This window comes from Dreissena polymorpha, chromosome 5 (assembly GCF_020536995.1).
Source record: "Dreissena polymorpha isolate Duluth1 chromosome 5, UMN_Dpol_1.0, whole genome shotgun sequence".
NCBI classification, from domain to species: Eukaryota; Metazoa; Mollusca; class Bivalvia; order Myida; family Dreissenidae; genus Dreissena; species Dreissena polymorpha.
Window position 1 is genome coordinate 12,582,170 of NC_068359.1, and position 20,226 is coordinate 12,602,395.

A 20,226-nucleotide genomic window follows, 5' to 3' on the forward strand; every position below is an offset into this window, starting at 1 on the left:
AACCTAATTATATCACAATCTTAATAATACATGTAGTAAACAACGGCACGAGAGAAAGCTATATCGTAAGGTATATTTCTCAATCCAAATTTAAATTTAGTTATTAAACAGAACGAGAGAAAGCTCTCTCTTGTGATATTTTTCGATTTATTTCCAGCGGATGACCATGAATCGACGAAATAATCAAATGATTAAAAAAAAGAAACTTTGTGGTAATCCTCAATGGTAATTGACAGATTCGCCGTTTCAAAACCATCAATTGCACAATATTACAACCAGGGTGCAGAATCCCGTCACTTTATTGTGTTCACAAATGAATGTAAACACATCGGTAAGTGGGGTGTTTTTTTTTCATTAACTTTTTAAAACATTTTTTCTTAAGAATTTCAACTAGTGCATAAAACATTTTTTATGCGGCTTATGGAAATATGAAAAACATCAGAATTACTTTATTTAACAAGCCTTTATGCTTGGCCAAAAATGCCTTGTTTATAGCATTCATATATAAGGTTATGCTGTACGCAACGTTATTTGTTGGCACCGATTTCAGACATATTCAATAATAAATTATTAAAATATAAATATATTTAAATTATCGGCACAAACTGCAAGAAAAGCTGTCTTTTATGCACTCAAGTTTTTTTGCAAACATATTTAAATAACTTGAGATGTTTGCAAAAATAACGTTCTTAAAGGTGTGTTTTCATTTTGTCCAGCCCGTGGTGTAAACCCCGTTGATTCTGCACCCTGACAACATGTAAATTTGAATTTAATATTGCACTGTTTTATACGGAATACCGTAAGTGCCATCGTGGTTGCACATTAAAATCTAGAGGGCGATAGTGCGATAGTACCATGGCGACAATGCGATAGTACGATGGCGACAATGCGACCACGCGATAGTACGATGGCGACAATGCGATGGTCATATCGTACTGTCGCCATCGTTTCATCGCATGGTCGCCATCGTACTATCGCATTGTCGCCATCGTACTATCGCGTTGTCGTACTGTCGTCATCGTATTATCGCATTGTCGCCATCGTACTATCTCACTGTCGCCATCGTATTGTCGCACTGTCGTCATCGTATTATCGCATTGTCGCCATCGTACTAATGCTCTGTCGCCATCGTATTGTCACACTGTCGTCATCGTATTATCGCATTGTCGCCATCGTGCTATTGCACTGACGCCATCGTATTGTCGCACTGTCGCCTTCGTACTATCGCATTGTCGCCATCGTACTATCGTGTTGTCGCATTGTCACCATCGTACTATCGCATTGTCGCCATCGCCATCCATGTTTTGTTCCTGTTTGTGCGTGTTTGGTTAGTACTTATGGGCATATTGCTTTCGTCTTGTTTAACTGTCCATTTATAAGCGTCAACCAGAACTACTAATTAATATACGTTATTACCGGTGTAAAGTTGTAATGTACCAGTTATAAAGCCTAAAGAACTCGAATTAGCATGACGCTAAATTGAAGCGTTTTTCATTCACTCGCAAGAATAGGTAAATTATTTTTTTGTAAGTAAATACAGATGTTTTAAAGCCACAAGTATTTTTCAACCAAGTAATGTACAGAAGCACAAAGGGGTTCGGACGTTGCAGTATGGTTGTGACGAATAGCACAATGCAATATACAGTTGTCATATACCAACATGAGTTGTCAATAAGCAATATTAGAATGAGATTGAACAATATGAATGGAGTGGCGAACATTTCCTTCCTTTACTACTTGATTCAACTGTCTTTTGGTCAATTACCAAAATACTGATCAGTGACCATGATGTCCAAATGCCTTTATAATGGAATTCGAAATGTCTCGATCACGGCGGTCAAAATATATCGACAATAATGTCGAGTTTACTAGGGCGAGTTCAGAATTTCTTGATCTCTGTACAAAGTTCATTGAACATTCAACTGTGAAGTGCAGCCCAATCAGATTAAAATGCAATGACATCGACGTTCAATTCGCCATTTTATTTACAACAACACATTCAAGAAAATGTCACAACTTCATTGAATGGGCGGAACAAACTGTCATCTAAGCTAATTTACATCGGCACATTATGTTAACATTCCGTGTATGTAGACAATTCACTAATAATAAACATTTTCAATCGGCATTTTTAAGAGGAAACTTTCCAATTAATGACTGTATAGGATACGTAACGTATCTTTGTTGGCATAACATTATTTCGCACATAATAACGTCAGGATATTTCAATAATAATCGGTGCAAAACACTATAGCGAGGCAAGGCTTCCGGCGAAGTTACTGCTATATGAAAGAACATGTAAAAAATCAATAGTGAAAACTTTGGTTTTTTTGTATGAAAATTCACGTACTTATTCTTTTTAATAAGCAAAAACGTCAACATAACTTCTTAACATGAGGATAAACACAGAAATAACAAAAAAAAAACATTAATCGACAGACACGGTTAGCAACGTTGCATTGTTTATGACCGGTGTATAACATCTAATGGTCCACCTTAAAATTAAAAAAAAAATTAAGACATTTCTAATGACATCTGAAAGAGTATGCGATTTAAAAATTTTGGTTTACTATCAATGGTTCTATTTTATACAGAATCGCAGTTTGAATTGAGGACGTTCTTTTATTTATGGTAAATCACTAAATATGGTTGTTTTAATTTACTGACAAACCTGAACATTACTGTTCAGGTCAAAAATAGTTTGTACAAACTCTGAAAATTAAAACATGACATAAAGTACCAGCACAATAATGTCTGCTTTCAACATTTCCTTTCTGGCCACTTACGGTTCACTCACGGTTCACTCGCGGTTCACTTACGGGTCTTGATGATTTAGTCAATTATCTATTTATTTGTAACATATACGTTTTTCCAATGCGGAAGCGAAACTAACTGTATTATAAATATTTTACATTTTTGGTATAAATCTCCTTTCGAAAAGTCTCCGCGACCAGGACCTTTCAGTATCCGGTGGCTACTTGACCTTTGACCTTTGCCACAGAGGTGAAGAATTTCGTATCGTCGGAGGATCTTGCCCGACGCAGACCGGTTTTCGGTCGAGTTGGTTTATCTTCGTCAGCAACCAGCATGATGCTTCCGTCAATCCCTCCCGTGCTTTTCAGGGGAACAACTTTATTGCTGGAAACAACTTTTAGCTCCCTTTTCTCGCGGGGACGTTCGACGTCCGGTTTTACGGGCTGAATGACGCTCAGAGGAATTTCCGGTATCTCTTGTAAGTCGCCGTCTACTCTTACAAACGACTGCTTAGGTGATTTCGGTTCCGATATTATCACCTTAGTAATGTGATCCGGTGGACCAGGGTCTTTTTCCACTTCCGGCGAACCACGCATACTATCCGCCTTATGCGAATTCGAGTCCATGATAACATTCGACGCACTAACGACCGATTCCGCGGCATCCGATGGCCTGTGCATGGGCGGCGGCTCTTCTAACCGACGCGGCTCTTGAACCTTTCTCGGCATTTCTGGAGTGTCTTCGATTTCCGTCTTTTCCATCAGAATTCCAAGTGGTTCCTCACGCTGTTGGACGTCGCTGATCAATAAGTAGTTGCAGACGTTAATTTCGCGCCTTTGTTCCATAGGAATATTGTTACCGCGCACGTTTCTCGCGTACATCTTTAATGTGTATTCCCCAAAAGGCGGCGCCTCGATGAAAAACGTCATGATATTCATATCCACCTCGAATTTGTCACTTAAGGCACTCACGTTATAGTCATTGTCATACGTGGACGCCATCTTAAAAAAGAATTTCATGTTCTGGACCAGGGTGGTGTCCACTATCTTGAACCGTAGTTTCGTCTGAACGCTCTTTGCGATCACTAACCCGCTGGTGTAGTTGAACGGCGCAAGTCCAATCAGTTGTATTTCCTTCCCCGGTCCCCAGCCTATCGGGTCCATCTTCGGGAACCCTCGGTCTGCCGCCTCCTCCACGACGACCTTGTAAATCGCCACCCAGTCGTACTCCTTGTACCGACTGCCTTTGGAAATTTCCTTCCCGACGATCTCCATTCGGAAAATTCCGCTTTCCGGAAAACGGACCTTTACGGAGATCGAGCTGTCCGTGAGCTTATGTATGAATATCGGCACGCTCGTGTTCGAGCCTTTCGTTAGATACCGCTTGGAATCCGGTCTATCGAAGTGCGAAATGTAGCAATTGAACTTCTGCTCCTGTCCTGGTTTTGGCTTAACACCGAACAAGACCTCTACCTCCCCGTCTATCGCCTCTATCTCGCTCACCGGATGCGACAGTACCTGCATGCTTAGCTCGAAGAACCGGTTCTTCAGGCACGCGCTCTCCTCGAAATCCTCGATGTGACGCGGCGAGTCCAGAAGTTGCCACTTCGGGCTGTCCGCGAAATGCGTGAACAGGAGGTCCTTGGGGTCGGTGAAGAAGAAACGTTCGTCGCACGTGAAGCGTCCCCTGCCGTCGCCCGGATCCTTCTCACTGCACGCGCCCCACAGAGCGTCCACCAAGCGCCACTCGCGGTCCACGCAGACGGCGTTCCACTCGCCGTAGTGTTTCTGGAGGTCCATCTTATCGCCTATCTGATAGTGGATACCTGGCAATAGTTTGATTGATCATTGTCGGTACAGGTACTACTTGAAGTACCACGGTACTTCACAGTATACTACTAAGTACCCTAGGTACGGAAAATATACTAAACAGTACAAAGAAGTATGGTCGGTTGCCTATTAGCGTATTTTTCGAATCAGGGGTACACTTAACTTTACTTAAGAGTACCCGGTGTACTTTTAAGTAGTACCTGAGCCGACAATGGCCCATGGCGCAATAGTAAGTAAGCAATCTGACTTAAGTGGAAAATGGATTCCTTAACACGGAAGAGAGTAGGCGCTGTGAGTTCATTAATAACCGGCACAAATAAAGGTACACATTGACTGCTATCAACTTAGAATTATTAAACCTTTAAGTAACAAAATGCGTGAGCGTTCGATATTGTTTATATAAGTCGTATATATGTTAAGAAGCAAGTTGTTATGTGAATGGCGCAGTCGTGTTTGTATTTCCATCTAATTTAAGAATAAATGAAAACAAAGATATGAAATGCGCATTTGTATACGAAATTACACATATAACAAGGCGAATCAAATGAAAGGAACAGTAAAACATTTCCTACCTTTGACAGCACCGTGTACAGTGACAGTGTATATACCGGCGTATCTGAAAAATACATGGACCCAATACAATTAATTTCACGTTGAAGAGATTAACTCATAGCAGCCATGAAGAAAATACACTGTATCATTCATATTCGTCATTCTGGACCCAACCGGCTTTTTATTTACGGAGACTCTGGAGATGAACGAAGTGTTTTGATTGCATATTCGTCTCCGCATCGGAAGCAAGGGCACGTGATCTTGCCTACGTAAGATGAATACTTCTATGCTTGTTTGCCCCCAATAAATTATAGTCGCGCGCATATTTCAGAGATTTTTTAAAATACTTCCGCGCAAAAGGCTGCATTCAAGACTCCTACTTAATGATTTTACAAGACTCACAAAAGGTGGGGCGAATTAAAAATATAGCTGAAATTTCCAGTTGTTCATTTTTTACAAAAAGATATTTCATTTTTGTGTGTTCTTGTGTTATAGGGGAAAAGCCGGAGTACACGTGGGAATCCCAACCTATCCGGTATGGTGACCACCAACGAAGCTCACATGCGGCGGGAGTTGGGATTGATAAGCGCGTGCACAGGTGGTTAGCGTGTGACTATGATATTAATTAGTAAAATGTATATATTAGTATATATTTGATAGTTATATTTTTTCAGATAAGTAGATTTTTCGTTATAATTTGATAATTTTTCATTCAAAATTAAGTTTTAACTTATTCATATCATAACCACACGCGAACCACCTGTTAGTGCGTGCACCAACCACAACGCTAAACGGACAGCTAAATGAACTCAGGGCGCTTCCCCATGTCAACTGTATATCGATATCCTTACGGCGAGATATTTTAGTATTACATAAAGACATCAATGCTTCCATGTTTAAAAAAGCAGTCCAACTGACAGCTATATCAACACCGTGATGATTTTAAACATTCAACTGTGATGTTGTGCCTTTGACACTGAGGTGGCGTGATTGCTTCATGCATTCTGCACTTGGTCACAGTGTGATAAACGATGGAGAAACGTTTGTTCTTAACAGGTAAGAGAATATAAAACGGAGAGGAAATTCAAGGCCAACACTTTCAACCTTGATGTGAGACATCGACCTCGAGAGGTCAAGACTAGCGTAATCCTTCTGCAGAAGGGTCTCAATTATATGAAAGAGAAACACAAAGTAAAGGAAACCCCTTCTTATTGTGCATGGTTTATTAAGTGGACACATTAATGGAGGCTCAACACATTAACACGAGTGACCATGACCTCGATAATTGTACAAGGCCATATGGTTTCAATGACCTAGAAACATTTGAACCAGGTTTTGCGAAAAATCGTTCAAAAAGGCCATTGCCTTGCGCTCATCGGCTCAATTTCCAAAATAATTGAACCAAAAAGGGTAAAGGAGATATCGATCGAATAAAAAATATAACGGATGAATTGAGACGAATTGACGAAAGGCATTCCAATAACCCACCTACGACACCACACAGTTATATATTCATATGTCAATGTATGTATGGTAAAGCATAATTGCACATCGAACTCAAGTGTTCCTATGGATGGTAAAGCATAATTGCTTATCGTACTCAGGTGTTCTAATTTGAACATGATTATTTTGATATGTTTACAAAATCAAAAAAAAGAATATACCATTTATTAACATAAAGAGGGGGGGGGGGGAATTGTACAGGGAGGAGTTCACAATACACCTATAGAAAAGGTATAACCGTAAAGAGCAGTTTTCCATTAACTTATAGGTGAGTTTACCCATTTATGCCTGGCGTCTACAAAAAAGTCCTTGGCAAACAGAGTAGACCCAAATGAGACGCCGTATGATGCGGCGTCTCATCAGGGTCTGCGCTGTTTGCTTAAAGGAATTTCTGTAAGAAATATTCTAAATATAGAAATAAATATACTAGACATCCCTAATTTTGGAAATACATTGATCCAATTTAGAAGGATGGGAGAATCCACTAAGCATAAATGGGTTAACCGCTAGGAGGAGTTACAATTCGAGGAATAAAGTCTTCCTTACCTGCACAGCAGACTGAAGAACTTCGAGTATCTCTGTTTCTTCGTGCGAAGCATCCACAAGAAGTAGAGCGCCGACTGGCTGTTCTTCGGTTTAGTCTGTAACGACTGCATCCGGTGGATCGGCTGGTTCGTCAGCCATCGGAACAGAACCCGCACCTGCAACATAATTAATGAGCCTCTTTCTGGGATAATTAGGTTAAATGCATATGCAATGTGCGTCAGTACGCACAGGCTAATTACGGACAACCCAATACGCTATATGGACATTTTGGTTTTAAGGTCTCTTATAAACGAAGATCCAGTCTAGGAGTAAAGTGCCTTCTCTGATTAGCCGGTGCGGACTGCACAGGCTATTTTGGGATGACAATTAACGCTAAGAATTAAGCCCTGTTTTTCCAGAGCGTGGCGCAAATAATTTATGCCGTCACAACCAAAAGTGGTTAATCGTTGGCCAGAAATAAACAGTAATATCTAAACAAACATCCATGCATATTTGCGTCTTCAACCAGCATGCAGTCATAAAAAAGTAAATTATCACTTATGTTCTGTCTTTAAAACGTGAGAAAACCAGCTTCATTTGTAAACAATAACTTATCCATTTTAAGTGTTCAGTCGCACCAGTTGTCATTTGTATCACGAGTGGCTCGAATTAAGGCAACTTAACTGCTCTGTGGACGAGTGTTTTTACACTTGAACAGTTTAAAGTGACATACGTGTCTCGAGAGGACGGATGTCACCAATACTTTGTATAACACCGCTTTATGTTACAATACGACATAAATCAAAGATAAACGTCATCAAATCCAAAACAACATACTCCGGTCAGATGACTTAAGCGTGCATACTTAGGTCAACAATAACAACAAAAACATCTGGCGGAAAGATGACCTGCGAGCGCACTACAACGTCAACATTAACAAAACAACATCCCCTAAACAGAGGATAAGAACGCGCATTTATATGTCAACAATTACAAAACAAACATCCTCCGGAAGGAGTTGCACGCGCATACCCTGGAGATCTCGTCCTCGTATCCTTCGGTCAGGTACTCCACGAGACCTTCTACAGGCTTGCTCAGCACGGTCATGGGCACCTGAAAGAAACAGAGAAGCATGCGACCATATAGGTACAAGAAAATAGCCTTTTTGATGAAAGTTATCAGTGTTTTTTTCACCATTTTGGGAATGGGGCTGGGTCCCTTTGAATTAGGAAACTTTGCGGCGTTTTGACTAAAATGGGGATATTAGTGATGTTGTTGTTTTGCTAAAAATGCTTAAAAATTGAGAATACAAGTGTTTTCAGTATAAGATTTACTAAGGTTGAACTTATATGGATGGGAGTTGAACAAAATATTGAGATCTAAAAAAAAAATTTTTTTGAATCCTTTCATTTGGAATTTTAGCCCCCATTCGGGAAAATATATACTTTTTTTCGATTGGGAATGGGGTCGCCTACCGGACCCGATTTTGAATGAAACCGAATGCCGTCCTGGTCATGCGCAGTTTGCACTGCGGCCAATATGTAGCATCTGCATATTGTACGGACTCGGTTTACGCATAAGGATGAATATTTCATATGGTAAAAAAGGTCATTGCTTTCACGGCTTTGAAAGTGCATGACACTGGATTGCAAAGTATATTAAATATAAAGTAAAAATATTACTATGTTAACACGATTCAATTTGGAACTAGAAATGCCGCGGCCGCGGCCGACGCGTATCCCCACGCCGCAGCTTTTGACCCAGGGGTCAGATCAAACTTCCAAATAGTGCACTGTCGCACATATGCTCATAGCTACCATGTGTTGAAGTTTCAAGGTTCTAGTGCTAAAAGTGTAGGAGGAGATAGTGGCCAGGACGGACGGATTGTGGAGATAACCACATAATCCCCCGCTCAAGCTCGGAGCGTGGGAATAATGATGTAGCGCGATTCACACAGAATGCAACTCTTCGTTGATGAAATACTATTCGTATTGTACGCGACATCACTTTGCAATAAAAAAGCAACATACATTTTGTTTTTCCATTACAAAACGAATCAAACAACACACAGTTTCAAATAAGAAGCAATGCAATTGACTTGCATGAAAAAATATTCCAGATTTTCGAGCGAATGGGTTATTTCAAAGTATATCTACATCAAGAAACAATCAATCAAAACAAAGATTGCCAATTGGAATGGTAAGTTAGTTTAAACATATGAGTCGCGTTCTGAGAAAACTTGGCATAATGCATGTGCGTACAGTGTCGTCCCAGATTAGCCTGTGCAGTCCACACAGGCTAATCAGGGACGACACTTTCCGCTTTTATGACATTTTTCGTTTAAATGAAGTATCTTCTTAGCAAAAATCCAATTTAGGCGGAAAGTCTCGTCCCTGATTAGCCTGTGCGGACTGCACATGCTAATCTGGGACGACACTGTACGCATATTCATTAAGCCCAGTTTTCTCAGAACTCGGCTCATATTTATTCAGCTCGATTACATTTGAAGTCATAGGCTTATGAAACGCTCTCGAGTCCGTTTTCTGGGTAGAACCAGTTCCTGGTGTCTTCGGTGGGATCTTAACAATGCTCCCAGATTGGGAAATGAACCCTTGATCTTCCGGTCCCATGGCGGACACCATATCCACTCCGACTTTAAAATGGAGTACCGGTACGTAATTATTCCAACACAATGTGATTATTATTCAAACCTACCCGTATCGCCTTGTCGTCCACTAGCAGGTATTCTGTCTCTTCGAACACTTCCGCCTTGGTTCGGTTCTGTGGGCATGGCGGCGGCACCGCTATCGGTATGGGGCGACCTCCCTTCACGTAGAACTCGTGGCTCTCTAGCAGCTTATAGGAGCTGTTAGGAGGCTTCGTGTAGATCGCGGGGATGTCTGGGCCGCTCTGGATCTTCTGTTGAATATAGGGTTATGTGTTGAATTTCGTAGGCTGTGTGCGTAAATGTGCGCCATTGTCATTGATTTCTTTAATAATTTTATGAAGATCTTATAAATTTTTTTACAAGTATCTATGTTGCCTTTCATGAATACGTCAAATATATGATGAATATACGTTATATAGTGGATGTACACGTTTTGATAAATATATCAGATTGCTTAGATAAACATCTAAGGTATTTGACGAACACACCAGATTTTTCATGAATGTGTTTGTGAAAGCCTGTCGAAGCGTACACAACATTACAACAAAACGAACAAAAGAACCCCGTTTTGGGGTGATTTTGAGTTGCATACCTTGTTATATATATATTTGATAGTGATTTTTTTTTTTTCATAAAAGTTAATTTTTCGTTATAATATGATTATTTATCATTCAAAATGATGTTTTCACTAATTAATATCATAGCCACACGCTAACAACCTGTGCTGTAAACCAGTCCAAAATGCATCCACGTATATCAAACATGTACACTTTATTGTAAAATCTCCAATATTGTTTGTGGATATGTTCATACGACACATGGTTACATTTGTAAATTGTATCGTCGAAGTGATATTAAGTAAAAGTTAGAACATATGAGCCTTGTTCTGAGAAAACTGGGCTTAATGCATGTGCGTAAAATGTCATCCCAGATTAGCCTGTGCAGTCCGCACAGGCTAATCAGGGACGACACTTTCCGCTTTTATGGTATTTAAAGTTTCAAGGAATTCACTCCTTACCGAAAATCAAGTTTAGGAGGAAAGTGTCGTCCCAGATTAGCCTGTGCAGACTGCACAGGCTAATCTGGGATGACACTTTACGCACATGCATTATGCCCGGTTTTCTCAGAACACGACACATTTAATAGTTGGAGATAGGTCTGCCACCGATGAAGATAGAGGTGTGCTGGTCTCGGATGGTCTTCTGCACTATCTTTTCAGGGGAAAAGTTAAACAGAAAGTGGGAGAGCATACATCCTTGACGGACACCCACTGAGGTCGTGAAAAAGTCACCCTTCTATCCTTTTATGTACTGGGCGAGGCCGGTTATTACTCAAAGGACATAATTTGGTCGCACACTTGGTCCAGAATCTCACAACGACGTTAAATACCAGATATTAAAGTTATGGCCTTATGGCCTTGCTGTTTCCACTCCCGCTGAACTACGTTACAATGAGAGGTGCGTCTGTACGACAACGCGATACGGCGTCATAACTACAACGGTTACAGCGTCTTGACAGTTATAGACATACACACGCGTTTACACGGGTACATTCTTTGTTTAAACTTACACGTAACACGTGATATGGCATTTATTTTCATTTATTAATGTTTCTTTACTCGCTACCTAAGTTATCGAGACATTTTCTAGCGTGAAATCATGATAAAAGAAAGAAGTTCAAGCTCAAAACATAGAAAATCCAATAAATTCGTAGTTTCTGGCTTGCAGTTTCGGTCACGATGATTATTTTCAATGATCTGTATCAAGTTCACTCATTTACAACCATATGATGCCCATGTGTATACTTCTATTGGTGATTTCTATCCCAGTTTTCAAAAAAAAAGTTGTAGCATGTCAACTCCGTGTACATGTTACGGTATCTTCGTTTACGACTAAGACATGTTACGGTGTCTTCTTTACAGCGTTACAGCGTCTGCAGGAAGTCAAATTTACAACCATGGAGATTTCTTTCCACGATAGTACCATTTTGGAAGTGAGTATGGCGGTCGCCATTGATTGCAACAACAACGGGTACTAATTACCTCAATTACTGTAAAGAATTTAACAGGAATGTAGAAAATATTTCACACATCGAAAGTGTGGAATTCAATAGCATATTAAGGTCATTTTAAAGCAAGACTTCAATTGGGTAATATTAATTTGTATTTCTTTATGGCGTTTTTTAATCAATCAGTATAATTACAATTTTCTACGATTTGGTACATTTATTTTTAGATAAAATAATAGTAAAAATATACAGTTAAAGACTGAATTAATCTTAGAATCGCAAATTCATTAATATTTGTTTATGTTTTTTTTTATAAATACATCAGTACTACACTATTTTACAAGACTTTGAACATGTGTTAAAGGCATTAATCTAAATTGAAGATCTTCTATTAATTCAGTCTTTAAATAAACATTTATTATTACTATTTTTTTAATAAATGCACCAAATCTCTAAAAAAATAAGTATTGATTTATTTAAATCGTAAATTTTACTTTCAATAAAGTTACATTTTAAATTCAATCTACATTTTTTGGTTTGGTACCTAAAATTAGTCCTTTAAAAAATTCAGTGGTAGCTCATTCGTGCCCCTAAATTCTTTACTGTAGGTATTGCATTAATTAATCAATTAAAAATTTATCACAAGTTTGCAAATATATGCCCCTGATGTAAGACAATAATAGGTGGCATTAACACCTCATTGTAGGTATACCTCTATAAAGATCCATGTTACCGAACCCTCCACAACAATTACTATATAGATACAATTTACCGAACTTGTTATTTACCGAAACCTCTTGTAAACGTCGATACTATACCGTAACCTTAAACATGTTGTAGTAAATGCACTGAAACACTTTCTGTAAGACGCCGTAACATTTCAATTCATCAAAATGTATCTCATTACACGTACATGCAGTTAATTTTGAGACAGATCTTGATAAGAATGATTCAATATTCGTTCTTGCTTACATTTGTTTGCATTTTCATCTGTTAAATGTCAGACTTTGATTTATATTCCAATGATTGTACGAGTTGTCTATACAGGTATGTAAAACTTCCATTTTATTGATAACATAGGAATAAATTACATGGCAAGCTGTAAAAGAGGAACACAATATCCGTGTTTAAATAAACATTGGCTTACACATACAAAAACAATTCAAAATGACCGTTATTATCATTTAGTTTAACAACGTCCCGTATCGTCAACAAACTGTGGAATGACGCCGTAACCGTTGTAGTTATGATGCCGTATCGCGTTGTCGTACAGACGCACATCTAATTGTAACGTAGTTCAGCGGGAGTGGTTTCTGCCTATTGTCTAAAGTTATCAACGAACCCGGACGATTTGACCAATATTCATAGAGCACAACCTAAGGAACTTCCCGTGAAGTTCTGTAATGGTACAGCAAGCGGCTCAGGGCATATGTCATTGGAAGACAAAGTTAACGGACACACGGACGAATGGACGACGGAGATTAATGTATTCCAAACGCACACAATGAGCACGTTTGTGTTTATTACGCTAACAATTATTTGAAAAGTGCCAAATTCACTTCAAATTATATGTAAATATATAACTTCGCAAGGAGAAATTTCGTAAAAGCAATTCAAATGTTCTTATGCTCGTTTTTCAAGATATGTTTTATTACTACCGACCCTTTGTACCGGGGATGGATGACGGTCTCATGAACCCAGCAGCCCCTACCTAAGTCTATATATTGATTGTATATGCCTTTAAACTGAACATTAAGGGGAAACATTGTGGCAACACATGATATCCCTACAGTAATAATCATTTATCCAAAACCTAAGGCTAAGGCACAGTTTCTATGGGTGGGGCGGATCCTAAATCGTATGCACGTACATAACTACATTTCTAAAAAAGTAATGTAAATCAAAATCACAAATGGTGCTTAAAACGCAATCTTATGGAGTTCATATATTATCTGACTCCAAACGAAAGAAATAATTAAAACATAGGAAAACTATGACGGCTTGAGTCAAGCGGCGAAATTCACAATATCGTATTGATGTGGCAATTATTCTTCCATGTGATGATGTATGAAATGAATGAGCTAAAATAAATAAGGAGTAAATATAATATTAAGTATATACTATTCGAATATGTTATTAATATGTTCTAAGTGCTGTATACTCCAGTATTTTCATTGCCTGTATAATGAGTATTATAAATTAGGGTGCTTCTGTGCGTATTATTACCTTCTTTATGCACGTTAAATTAATCGGCATCTCGAAGACCTTATATTAACATTTTCAAAGCAAAAATAACTTCCACTTACAATAAAAAATATTATCACGCATTTTGTGTAAACAAACACGTTTGATGTCGTATAATTATGACTATTTAGAGTTGTTGTCAAAATACTGAATACTTTGGTATTTGTCACAGCTGTATACTAGGTGTTGAATTTGAATTTTAATCTTTTAGAATAGTCTTTGTTTTGAAATGTTACTTTAAACGCAAGCACTCGTGCGTGTGAACAAATATTAAGGCTTTAAGCAATCGTTTGTTTATCTTTGAAATAGGATCCGTCTTAAACCAAGGTATTGCGACGGTATAAAACTAGTCTTTTCATTGGCTGTTAAAATCGAAACTAAATATTGTTTTGCAAACGAAAGTTGAAGGTATAAAACACATATTTTCAAATTCGGCTGTATTTGATCACTGTTCTGGTAAGTTTTCATATTCGATACATATGTATGTTAGTTCCTATAATACTATGGTATATTGATAATAATATTTCGACCATGCGGTTCTACGAAAAACCACATAGCTATAAAACGAGCTTAACATAATTGATAATTCGTTAAATAGCTAAGATAATGGCGTTGTTTCCAAAGTTTCGAACAAATAGAAGAACTAATTAAAATACATATTCAGAGACCTTCATAATTTTCCCTCTAATCTTTTTCCTAGAAAGCGAAGCTAAATAATAAAACGGCCTTTTGCTTTTCGTGCATGTACATTTATGTCGAGTACTTTTGTTTTGTAAGTGTGGTAATTAAGTGATTATCATGGCTCTAAACTGTTAAAATTGCGCATATACAAATCATTGAAACGGAGAAACGGCCCATATGTTTTCATTTACAAGTAGCCTACGAGAGGCGGAAAATAATTCAATAGAAACCCGTTTAATATTTGTCGTGAGAAGGAAACCCAATTTTCTAAATATAGATCGTTATTTTGTATGGGTTTTCCCTAAGGTTTTTGTAGTTATCTAGCTGTCATTTTATGTTAATGCGGAAAATATTAAAACTTCACAAAGTATAGGTATGTACGTTAGTGTGAATAAATGCATATATTTTTTTCATTTATCGTGTGTATTTACAAGTTTTGTTCGTGTTTTCGTAATTAATGAAATGTTTGATTGCAAAACGAAAGTTGAACTTATAGGACAAACTTTGTTTTAATTTAGCTGTATTTGTTAACTGTTTTGGTAAGTTTTAAAATATTTTATTCATGTGTATAGTATTGACATTTCACTGAATGTAGCCCCTATTAAGTGTCTTCACAAATGCTATTGTGTAATTATAATAATATTGTGGTCATACGAATGATTCAAAACGCTACAAAATGATCTTCAGATTAGTCGTTAAACATCTACGATAATTACTTTGTTATTAATGTAAAATTTCGAAAATTATATAAGACATAATAAATATATGTTTAATATACTCCCATAACTTGTCTTCTAGTATTTTCCATAGAAAACTTACCTAAATTGTAAGACGGCCTTTTGTATGTAGAGCAGAATAATTTTGTGTGTACGGCAATTACGTGATTCCCATAGAACTATATCATTAAAATCGCGCATTTAATTCACGTAAGCGGAGACGTGCTCAGTATTGTTCCATGATCAAGAAAACTGCATAAGGCGGAAAATCATTTAATCAAACCCCGTTAAATATTTTTCATTTAGAAGGAACCCATTTTTTTCTTAATATAAAGCGTTATTTTTACTTTTTTTTCCAAAAAGTTTGTTTGTAGTTATCAAGCTTTCAATTTATGTTAGTGCAAACAATAATAAAACTTCATAGAGAAAAGGTATGTACGTTAGTGTAAATAAATGCATACAGTATTGCATTTATCATATGTATTTAATGCTTTTTCGTGTTTTCATAATTGATTTATTGTTCGATTGCAAACCTATACCAAAACTATGTTCTAAATTGTAAATTATTGTTTTTAAACAAACCAGTTTTCGTCAATTTACTGTCTACAATCCACGTTCATTTTAATGAGATTCAAACGTACACATACTTTAATCTAGAACCTTCTTTGAACGAAACTGAACGGTAAGCGCTGGGTTTGTGCTAGTTTCGTTTTCGATTTTAAGATGTAGGAAAATATCAGATATCAGTTAGCAATATACACTTACAGTATCGGGCAAGAAAGAAAAAATAAAGCTCATCATAAAAAAAATGTGGTAATCGCTTTACAAAACATAACTGGATTTGTGCTACCAGTTTCGTTTTCAGTTTGAAGATGTCGGAAAATAATTACCAATTTACATTTGGAAAATAGCATCTGACAAGTAGTAAAAAGAACGCTTTGGTCTTCAGCATGGAGACTGAGAGCTATAATTTAGAATTTGGAAAATAGCTTAGTTTAAACCTATTTATTTTAGCTCGATTGCCTCGAAAGCCTCAGGCTTATTGAAAAGCTATCAAGTCCGTTTCTTGGGCCTAGAACTAGTACCTTGTGTCTTTGGGGGAGATCTCAAGAACGCTCCCCTTGTGGGGATCGAACCCGTGGCCTCCCGATCGTTAGGCAGCCACCTTATCCATTACGACATGGAAAATAGCTTGCCACAAGTACCAGCCGACGATTTGCCAAGTGTACTTAGTGATATTGTCCACCCCGTTCAGAAATGACTGACGTGGTATTATCCACATCCTTTTATAAACGACTGTAGTTGGATTTTCCACCTACGTTTAGAAATGACTGAAGTGTCCACATCCGTTTATAAATAACTGAAGTTTGATTTTCCATCTCCGTTCGGAAAACAAACTGAGTGATATTGTTACATCCGTTATAAAGGACTTAAGTCGGAGTGTCCGCTTTCGTTAATAAATGGCTTAAGAGGTATTGTCCACTCCAGTTCATAAATGGCTCAAGAGGTATTGTCCACGCCAGTTCATAAATGGCTTAAGAGGAATTGTCCACTCCAGTTCATAAATGACTCAAGAGGTATTGTCCACTCCAGTTCATAAATGGCTCAAGATGTATTGTCTACTCCAGTTCATAAATGGCTCAAGATGTATTGTCTACTCCAGTTCCTAAATGGCTTAAGAGGAATGTCAACTCCAGTTCATAAATGGCTCAAGAGGTATTGTCCACTCCAGTTCATAAATAGCTTAAGAGGTATTGTCCACTCCAGTTCATAAATGGCTCAAGAGGTATTGTCCACTCCAGTTAATTAATGGCTCAAGGGGAATTGTTCACTCCAATTCATAAATGGCTCAAGAGGTATTGTCCACTCCAGTTCATAAATGGCTTAAGAGGTATTTCCATTCCAGTTCATAAATGGCTTAAGAGGAATTGTCTAATCCAGTTCATAAATGGTTAAATATGAATTGTCCACTCCAGTTCATAAATGGCTTAAGAGGTATTGTCCACTCCAGTTCATAAATGGCTTAAGAGGAATTGTCCACTCCTGTTCATAAATGGCTTAAGAGGTATTGTCCACTCAAGTTCATAAATGGCTTAAGAGGTATTGCCGACCCCAGTTCATAAATGGCTTAAGAGGAATGGTCCACTCCAGTTCATAAATGGCTTAAGAGGTATTGTCCCCTTCAGTTCATAAATGACTTAAGTGTGCTTGTCCATTCCGTCAGTAATGACTTTAGGTAAATTGTCCATTACGTTTATACATTGATTAAATGGTATTCTCCATTCCGTAAGAAATGGATTAATGGGGAATAAACCACTTCCGTAACAAATGGGGAATCAACCACTTCCGTAAAAAAATGCTTAATGGGAAATTAACCACATCCATGAGAAATGACTTAATGGGGGAATAAACAACTTCCGTAAGAAATGGCTTGAGTGGAAATAAACCACTCTCGTAAGAAATGGCTTTATGGGGAATAAACCATTTCCGAGAGAAATGGATTTATGGGGGCAATAAACCACTCCCGTAAGAAATGGCTTAATTGGGAATTAACCACTTCCTTAAGAAATGGCTTAATGGGGGAATAAAGCACTTCCGAAAGAAATGGCTTAATGGGGAATAAACCACTTCCGTAAGAAATGGCTTAATGAGAAATAAACCACTATCATAAGAAATGGCTTTATGGGGGCAATAAACCACTCCCGTAAGAAATGGCTTAATTGGGAATAAACCACTTCCATAAGAAATGACTTAATGGGGAATAAACCACTTCCGTAAGAAATGGCTTAATGGGGAATAAACCACTTCCTTAAGAAATGACTAAATGGGGGAATTAACCACTTCCATAAGAAATGGCATAATGGGGAAATAAACCACTTCCATAAGAAATGGCTGAATGGGAGAAATAAACAACTTACGTAAGAAATGGCTTAATGGGGAATAAAGCACTGCCGTAAGAAATAACTTAATGGGGAATAAACCACTTCCGTAAGAAATGGCTTAATCGGGAATAAACCATTCCATTTAGACACGACATTAGGGGGTGAGAGATTTTACAGTTCTATTTATAAAAAAAACTTAAGTGGGATTGTCCACTTTCGATTTAAATGACGTACTTTTATAAACGTGTTTGTTTCTTCAACAAATATCACCGTGCCACATATCCACCGATTCTAGTTTCAGAATGACCCTCCAAGTAGGAATACGTGTGGTCCGCGGGCCGTCGTGGAGTCCGGACTTCGGTGACCAAGATGGCGGCGAAGGTCACGTGGGGACAGTCGTGGAAATATGCGGGGTCAAGGTCAGTGCGTCATTTCCGATTATTGCTTCGATATTACCTTCCCTACATAACTGTGTGATATGCATTGATTATGTTGATTATGGCGTTGTGTCTTTTATTTAGATATGTATTGTATTATGCTTGTGACCACGGCCTGTTGTACCATAAATTCTTAGACTTAAAAATAAAGAATTGACCTTAAACCAATAAATTAAACTTCAGTATATGAATATATACATGCTTAAAATGGTGCTTTAGTCATTAACACAGTGTTGTACATGAAGACAAATGTAAGTTAAGGCGCAAACTTCAATGTTATACATGTATATCACTTTCAAGTAGCTTTAGCACATACCAGTGTTAAGAATATTCTTTATTTTAAATACAAATACATGCCACTTATATAGCGCAAAAATTATTATAAAAATATTCTATTGCGCTTCACAAACACTGCACATTGGTTATCCGTAAAAAAGATTGAACAAATGAGTTTTAAGTTTAAATCGTATGGTGAATACGGGCCCATAAGTGTGGTGTCTTTTTCGGAGCGTGTTCAGTTGTTTACTGTGATCGCTAAATTCTTTTTTATATAAAATTATCAAGAATTCCAGAAGAATTATAGAAAGTTCTGTAATAATCACAATATGTATACAGTTTTTCCCTTAGAAAACGCATTTACCCCATTTCTTAATTATTTAACTTAATACACGCTAACCAATACCATTAAATGAATTTCAAAAATTTCGTGTTCTTCAGAATGGTCTGTATGTTTGGTTAATAACGGCACGCTGTATATCTAATTGGCTTGGTTATTTTCTCTTTCCTTGCAGGAAGGCGACACCTATCCGCAGAACTGTGTGATAGTGCAATGGGATAGCGGGGATAGAAACGTGTACCGGGCGGGATACGAGAATTCATACGACCTCCGCGTACTGGACAACGCGAGCATAGGTTAGAAAACAGTAAATCATTAAGTCCAACGACCAAAAATGTTTTGCAACGGATCCATAGTATGACGTCAATCACAACATCGTTAAATGCTTTTTACTGTGTTACCCAATCTTTACTATGGAGAAAAATGTCTGGCATAAATCAAATTTCTTACCCGTTTAAGGTAGCGCACCTCTAATGATTTCCCGCGATTTCTTCGAAGGTTGGAGAGCCTACTATTAGGTGCCGTAGCCTAGTGGTTAAGGCGATAGACTAGAAATCTTTTGGGATATTCCTGTGGAGGTTCGAATCCTGCCGACGACGTATACTTTTTTGCGACGCGTTTTATTTATTTTCTAACGTAATTTGATTTAATATGGCATATAAGCTATATGTATTGTGAAATATGTTGCAATTTTTATGCACATTCTTCAATTATTAAAATTAAAACAACGTTATGGCGAAATTGGGGGATTTACTGTTGAAAATACGAACCATGCATGTTGCATTTTTATTTTTATTTCAAAAAGTAAACGG

At 37.8% G+C, this 20,226-nt stretch overlaps 2 protein-coding genes across 6 annotated transcripts in view; one reads left to right on the plus strand and one right to left on the minus strand.

The window, feature by feature from the left end:
* Positions 1-1,981: 1,981 nt before the first annotated feature.
* Positions 1,982-19,911, minus strand: LOC127881871 (lim and transglutaminase domain protein ltd-1-like). Its single transcript, XM_052430045.1, has 6 exons — positions 19,865-19,911; positions 9,879-10,082; positions 8,196-8,276; positions 7,185-7,339; positions 5,156-5,199; positions 1,982-4,579 (listed from the first exon to the last, which is right to left on the minus strand). The coding sequence occupies exons 3-6, from the start codon at positions 8,268-8,270 to the stop codon at positions 2,961-2,963; spliced, it is 1,893 nt and encodes a 630-aa protein (XP_052286005.1). The 5' UTR covers positions 8,271-8,276; positions 9,879-10,082; positions 19,865-19,911; the 3' UTR covers positions 1,982-2,960.
* The window catches only part of LOC127881870 (E3 ubiquitin-protein ligase MIB2-like), a 32,542-nt gene continuing 26,714 nt past the window's right edge, over positions 14,399-20,226 (plus strand). Inside the window, exons 1-3 of one of the 5 annotated variants that reach the window (XM_052430041.1) lie at positions 14,399-14,538; positions 18,657-18,780; positions 19,590-19,710. In XM_052430041.1, the coding sequence (XP_052286001.1) occupies positions 18,664-18,780; positions 19,590-19,710 (238 nt within the window). In that variant the 5' untranslated portion in view covers positions 14,399-14,538; positions 18,657-18,663. Of the gene's footprint in view, positions 14,539-15,001; positions 15,137-15,280; positions 15,303-15,888; positions 15,911-18,656; positions 18,781-19,589; positions 19,711-20,226 lie in introns of those variants that run through there. The other 4 variants (XM_052430044.1, XM_052430040.1, XM_052430042.1 and 1 more) reach the window with 4 other exon arrangements.